Raw genomic sequence first — 7,696 nt, forward strand, 5'->3', positions numbered from 1 at the left:
TAGCATGTAGGAAGAACTTTTATCCCTGACATCACTGAATAGATCTCAGTTCAGGATGGCAACCTTTTGGTTTGTTGATTTCCCTTTCATTTCATGGCCTCACAAATCCATCAGAGGCTCAGGCTTCTCCTGTGGAGTGAATGGCACTAAGATTCAGGCTCTTAAAAGACACTCTCAAAATGAGAGACTAAGCCGCATGAGGAGACACAGATCCAAGTACTGGCTTTGTTTTCTAGGTTTGAGGTTTGGAGAAGTTTTTTTTGCCTCCCTGGTGTTAGCAGTTTATTTGCAAAATATTAATGACAACAGTCAGCCTGTCTATCTGCTAATATGCAACTGAAAATCTAGCAGGAGACTGTATCAGAAAGTTCTCTGTAAATTACAAGGATGCATAAAAAATTAGGGACCTCTAACAAGTTAAGATCCAGTTGTTTCTCCCCTTACCTCTGACCATGGAAAGAGCCTCACCAGGCCTTGGGGAGGGAAGTGGGGAGAGAAACGGCACATTGTTAGTGCAGAGCCTGAGTTCACAAGATCAACTTGGAATCGGCACCGATACTTTACCTATGTCCTAGAAGTTAGTGGAGTTAGTGTACCTAAGGAGGAAGTACACGGGGTTGGGGTGGGGGGAGAAATATCCATGAGACTACTATGTCCAACTTTCTGCAAAGGATGTCTTTGGGACATAAAGCAGAGAGGGAGTTACTAGAAAAAATTTTTTAAATAGATATCTGCTATGAAGTTCCTGGGAAGATAAAAATTTAAATAATAATAACAATGACAATTATTAATATTATTGTAAATAAAATTAATTCAAAAACAAAAAAAGATATTCCTTAAAACTTATCCACTTTGAAAAAAAATCATTATAGAGAGGTAAAATTGGCCAGATTCCCAGAGAATAGTCTTGTCATTCAGGATCATATAATAACAGGCATGGTGAATAGAAAAGAGGTTTCTCTCTCAACAAACAGCCAGGGAAGGTCCCCATGGGGGTATGTGGGCTCAACCCTGCCCTAGAAAAAAAAGTGGTGATCATTTCTAGATTACAGCTTTGGTACCACAGCCTGGCCACAACATCTGTGAACACATTTTTTTCAGTGTTCCATATACAGCATTAAATGAGCCAGAGAAGAATAAAGTCACTTATTCCTTTACTGGGTCAAATGACCCAGAGTAAAACAAACAAACAAATAAAAAACCAAAAACATAAGCGTTATATCATGAATGGAAGTCTAGCCTTGATAGCTTCAGACTGATCAAAATCCCATCTTGTGGGAAATTTCTGGGTACTTGAGTATTACTTCTCCTTCATCGCTCCTTGAGCCCTTACTCCAAGCTTGTGAGAGCTAAAGATGGAACAGGAACTTGAAAGGTTAAACTGCTGTGAATTAGCTGTGTGATCTGGGCACATTGCTGCCAGAGGTGAGATTGCATTTCTTCTTTGTGGACAACATGTGGTCTCTGGGCTGCCTGAGCCCAGACAGTCTGTCATTCCTTATGTGGGAACCCAACCTCTCTTCACCTGGGACCTCTACACACCTGAATTTCAGGTTTGTCTCAGATTTGTGCCTACCATCCATTTATATCTTTTTCTTCTTGGTATTCATACATCTGTTCCATAGGGGACGCAGAACCCACAGTTAGGGTTAAATTGTTTCATGAAGCCACCAAATATGGTATTTATAAAGGAGATTTAAAAATTCTCATATACAAAAAAAAAAAAAAAGAAAAAGAAAAATTCTCATATACAGGAAATACTTTTACTCTGTGCCAGAGAAGGAGTATGTATGTTAATCAGAATAGACAACTGGAATAGAAATAACTCCCCCCAATTTATCCTTGGTGTGTGGGGGGGGTGCTCTTCAGTTGCCTCAAATCTCTTACCAAATTGCTCTAAGCCAGTACCTAGAGCAGATTTTCTCCCCTATAATTGCTGTTACAAATTGACTTGCAAAAATCATTATGAGCTCCAATAGCTGGGGGCTGATTTACTTCACAATCAAGCCATAGCTTCCTACTAGTAGCCAATGGAAGATAATCTCCAAAGTGGAAACTAAGACAAAAATCCACCTTGTCAGTATGATGGGAGATTGAGAACGTGAACAAAGTCTTGACTCTTTCTTGTTCTCATTAAATGGGGGGTGGAGCAACAGGCCACACTCTTAAATACAGAAATGGGAGCTTTATGTTGAGAACGGCAGACACCTCTGGCCTGGGCTTGGACAACCTCAGAGAGCAGTACTGACTTCCTGTTGTGGGTCATCTGCCCTGTTCACAAGCTGGAACCAAGCCCCCGCCCCCATCTGGGGCTTCAATTCTCATGATATTTCCCCCACATATCTTTACTAATGTGCCAGGATCACTGTCAAGTTCACTTGTACTTATCACTGATACACCCACACTCTTTTCCTTTTTGAAAATTGGATGACATATGTTCACTTTTAGTCCTTCCTGTTATTTGCAATTTTTAAAAATATCACTGAGAGTGGTCAGAAACCTCTGCAAGGTAAGGTCATCCAGTTATAAGAAAATTGAAATTGTTCTAAGAGGAGTTTTGAAGACAAAGAAATCATTCCAAGAAAAATTCTGATTTTTATTTTTTAACCAATTTCCAAGGAGTTAACACTGCATTGCTGCCAACTAAATTGAGCTACAGTAAATATTGTTCAATTAATAGATAAAATTATTTGTTTAACTAAAATATAGGCGCCAGCAACCTTCTGCTTTCACTACAAAATATCAAGGCTGAAAATTTGGTTTCTCCACTCACCAATTGCTGTTTCAGAAATGGGAGCCTGAAATGTTGCCAGCTGGGGTCTCTAGGAAACACACTGGACAGAAATTGAGGCAACAAGTTCATGAGGGAGCATCTCACCATCAGCAGCTGTGGGGCGGGTGGAAGCTGCAGCGAAGAGGGCAGAGGCAGAAGCTGAAGTTGATGTAGTCACAGAAAAACCTCAAACCCTCTCATAGGTGAGACCTGGAGGTCACCTATGAGCCACTTCCAGCCACCTCCAAAGGAGATGTTGGGGAGTCTTTATCCCCCCCATAAACTCATCATGGAGGACGTCTGCCCTGGGAGAGGTAGGTCCTTGAGGAGGACTCAGGAGAGCTGTCAGCCCAAGACAGCACAGCATGATAGTGGCTACCAACTTTGTGGCCACTGACTTTACTAGCTCATTATTGGGATTAAGCACAACTACTAAGCAGCAATTTTTTATTAATTTTTTACTACCCTCACAGAAACGAACTGGTGCTATCGTTTCTAGGAATCTGAACACAAGGGCAAAAATATCTTTTATCTCTGCTCTGTCCTTTTGCAAAGTGAGACATGTTAGCTTGCTTAGAAGATCTTATTGGTCCTACCCCCAGCAACCAGCAGGCTGAGACTCTCCCAGGTGGCATCTTGTTTGCAGGGTAACCCCAAGAATCAGCAGGACACTGTGGGAGCTGTGTTTGAGACTCTAGCTAGAGGGCTGAGGTGGGGGAAGGGGACCCCTCCTTGTATCAGAACTTCTGTGTGCACCTGAGATTCTCAGAAATGAAATGTTGTTTTTAACATTCAAACATGGTTTGAAGTTTTAAGAAGAAATTTCTGAAGATTAATCTCTGTAGGATTAGGAGTTTACTTTCTTATATAAGTCAAGCTTCAGATTTCTGCTCATTAAGACGTATTTTCAGGAGTTGTGGTTAAAGTTCTTACATTTTTAACATGATTTCAAAGAGTTTAGGGTCTACTCTGCAAAAGGACTATTCCTGACTTCTCCCAGCCTCCTTCCTTTTTTCTGGGTGAGCCATTTTAACATGTTTGTCTCCACAATTGGAGTTTTCCCACCCAGGTGTCCTGAGACCATGTGTAGGCATCTCTGGGCTCTCTGTAATTGATGGATTTTTCTTTCCCACATTTCCACCCTTACTCCCAGTTAGAGCACTTCTATCCAATGAAGAGTGTGCACTAACCATTTTGAAGATGCTTCAGGTCTGATAGGATACTAGCCAGTAGCAAAAGTAGAACAAGAAAGACAGCATATGCAGGTGGGTTTATTCACATACTTATTTAAAAGTTTGCACAAATTACTCTGACATCCTTAGCAATAAAAAAGTGCTTCTCCAAGTTGGTTTCTAAACCCTTTGTTACAGTTTTAGACCCTGCTGAACTTTGAGCCTTCAAGTAGCTGTGTGTCTCAACACATTCTTGGGTGTGTAGCTGGGTACACATGTGAGAGGGAACGTGGATGTGGGTGACCCAGGCAGCATACATTCTTCCCTACATTCTTGGACATATGCCAAGCCACCAGTCTCCCTTCTGGAGTAGGGCATGGAGAACCACTACTAGCTCAAGTGGAAGCTTCCAGTTTCACAATCATTAACTTATTCTTCCTGATGCTGTACTTAGACATTGTTCAAATAGCAATAAAGATGAACATGTAGTTATAAAGTCAAAGAAAACACCTGCAACACACTTGCCTCATTAGTCAGAGAGGCTTCCGTCCCACAGCTCTGCACAGTGCATCCTTGACCTCCTTGTTCCTCAGGCTGTATACCACGGGGTTCAGCAGGGGAGTGATGACTGTATATGTCACTGAGATAAGCCTGTCCTGGGCCGGGGAACTCTGGGACTTGGGCTTCAGGTAGATGATGGAGGCACAGCCATAGTGGATGATGACCACAGTGAGGTGGGAGGCACAGGTGGCAAAGGCCTTCTTCCGGCCCTCAGCTGAGGTGATCTTGAGGATGGTGGAGATGATGAGGACATAGGAGATGAAGACCAGGCCCATGGGTAGAATAAGAACACAGACACTGACAACAAAGGTGATGATCTCATTGACAGTGGTGTCTCTGCAGGCCAGTTTTAGCAGGGGTCTCACGTCACAGAAGAAGTGGGAGATGACAAAGGCATTGCAGAAAGGCAGGCCAAATACAGATGTTACTTGGATGATGGCCATGCCCAGGCCAATTCCTAGTGACCCACACGCCAACTGGACACAGGTGTCTTTATCCATGATGACTGAATATCACAGGGGGTTGCAGATGGCCACATAACGATCATATCCCATGACCGTGAGCAGGAAACAGTTGTTGATACCAAAAGTGAGATAGAAGAAGAGCTGAGCAGCACAGCTTTGGATAGCAATCAGCTGGTAGGGATTCAGGAGACCAGCAAGCATATGGGGGATGATGGCCACAGTGTAGCAGGTCTCAGAGAAGGACAGGATGCTTAGGAAAAAGTACATGGGGATATGAAGGTGACGATCTAGGCGAATGATGGTCACAATGATGACATTGCCAGCGAGAGTCAGCAAGTACAATGTTAGAAAGACAGTGAAGAAGATAAGCCTGTGTTGCCTCCCAAAGTTGGAGAAACCTTCAAAAAGGAATTCTGTCACAAGAGTGGAGTTTGACTTTGACAATGAGGAAGATCTAGGTCTAAAACAGGTAAGCAAAGGGAAGAAAGGTGTGGTGAGTCAACCGGAAACAGGAGGCTGGACCAAAATCTTCTCTACAGGGTATGTCTTCCTCTGGGAAGGTTGTGGACTTCAAGGTCATCAGTATTCAGCTGTTGGTCAATTGTTGAAGTCATCACATTTGCCTACCTTTTTTGTTGTAGAAAGGTTACCTTTGGGGCAGAGATCTGAGAAATCTGAGGGACAGTAGAGACAAAATAAAGGAGATTTGTAGAAAGAATTACCCAGCCATTGAAGAGGTAAGTCCAGGCAAAAAAGAAACACAACTCTCTAGTTCTTCCTCAAATTTTCTGGATTTAGGTTGCCAAAGAGCCAAGAAGAACAGTGACCTAGGTGAAAGATAAAAGATAGATGAGCTAGTGTCTTGTCAACACTCAGAACTCACTGTCATACCAAGTGCCCCTGAGGGCGTAGAATGATTACTCCCTCAGTAACCAGGGTTTTGCTTTTTTCTCCTAAGCCCCACACTTAAGATCCACTGTGATTGTGAAAGACTAGATATTCCTTCTGTAGCCCTAATACCAAATATCCTCTAGGATCATGAAAAAGGAGTTGATACAACTCTGCAGGTATTACCTTATCTTCTTGAATTCTAGCAGAAAGCAGCAAGAGGATGGAATATATCGGAGGCTTTCCCTTCAAATAAGGAAAGGGTTTTCCTAATGGAAAGTAAAGGTAAAATGCTTTTAATCAGAGAAGAGCCAGATGTTCTGTTTTGTTTTGTTTTGTTTACTTCAATTTTGCATATTCCAAATTGTGAGGCGATTCCATATGAACTCAAATTAGGGTCTGTGCTGGGGCAGATTTAACCTTGTCTCTTAAACCCATATCTATTCCTGGTAAAGCCCACCAGGGATAACCAGCACCTCCATTCAAAAAGTTGAGAATCATCCTAATTATCTCCTTTAATTTTTCTACCTTAAAAATAATGCCTCTTGGGACCTTCCTGGTGGCGCAAAGGGTTAGGATGCAGCACTGCAAGCAAGTCACAGCTGCTTTAGTGCAAGTTGGATTCCCCGCCCGAAGGTAATACACATGGTGCAGCAGACCTCTCCTGTCTTGCCCACTGCTCACCTCAGCGGTGTACTTTGTTGATCTGCCTGTTCAACTCCCCACTTTGTCTCTAGTGACTCCCCTCACTGCCTCTGCACCTCTGGCCTGTACACAAGTTCTGTATGCATAAATAATTTTTTTAAAGATTTATTTGTGCATACAGAACTGGGGTACAGGCCAGAGGCTCAGGGGCGGTGAGAGGCTTCACCAGAGACAGAGTGGGGAACAGAACAGGCAGATCGACAAAGTACACTGCTGAGGGGAGCAGCAGGCGGGTCAGGAGAGGTCTGCCACACCATGTGGTCACCTCCCGGGCAGCTAGGAATCGCTTTAGCTTCTCAGTGCTGTGTTTTAACCTGCTGTGCCACCAGGGAGGACCATGCATAAATAATTCTTTAAAAAAAAATGTCTCCTGCAATTCTTTTCTCTCTGTCCTGGCCTCTTATGCTTTCTCCAACTTATCACTGCCATTGCCATCTTTCATAGTGACACATGTTCTCCTAACTAACTGCCCTCATTTAGACTGACCTTAGTACAAGTCTTCCTCCTGAATGCTGGCATAGAATTTAATTAGAAATCCTGCTAATGAGGCCTTTTTATATAAATTCCTTTCCATTTTAAGCATGATATTTAACCTATGTTGTAAATTGAATATAGTAATATTCCATAAAGTTTCCATGAGTAAAAAAAGGGCTGAAGTATTTGAGGCATTTGTCACAGTTATTTTAGGGTAAAGGCTGTGGGGTTTCATTGGACCATTGTAGAGTTCAGAAACAAGTCTGGGATTATCCTAGCCTTGGTTTTGAAAATGTCATCATTTCCCTTTCAGTTGCTCATATGGACTTTTTAAAGCTCTTTTAAAATCATTCCTGAATTGGATTGACCAGAACCATATGCTGCTACTTATACAATCTCAACATGGGGTGGATTAGATAGACTAAGTTCTTCAGTTTTGTTCTAATCTCCTTTTTGAGGATGCCCAACATTTTACTTTTCTTAGATCACAGCAGTCCATCCTGCAAATATATATAGGAACAATCTCAGTGACATCTAGATTGCTTTCCTGGGTTATAATTGATAGTTTGGAACTCATCACTATAAATCACAGTTTTCATCACACTTAAACACTTGAATTGAAGCTCATCCAGGTTAATCTTATAATTCAATTTCACTTT

The 7,696-nt window shown here is 42.2% G+C and overlaps 1 protein-coding gene across 1 annotated transcript; it reads right to left on the minus strand.

Annotated features, from left to right (window-relative positions):
• Positions 1-4,478: 4,478 nt before the first annotated feature.
• LOC101626739 (olfactory receptor 10J3) lies at positions 4,479-5,444 on the minus strand (the record flags this gene model as incomplete). The annotated part of the gene is given in 1 exon segment (XM_012728900.1): positions 4,479-5,444. A coding segment is annotated over 1 exon segment (966 nt), but the record flags the coding sequence as incomplete, so codon positions are not given.
• Between the last annotated feature and the right edge of the window lie 2,252 nt (positions 5,445-7,696).

The sequence above is a fragment of the Condylura cristata genome, unplaced genomic scaffold (assembly GCF_000260355.1).
Source record: "Condylura cristata isolate star-nosed mole 26May11 unplaced genomic scaffold, ConCri1.0 scaffold00024, whole genome shotgun sequence".
NCBI lineage: Eukaryota > Metazoa > Chordata > Mammalia > Eulipotyphla > Talpidae > Condylura > Condylura cristata.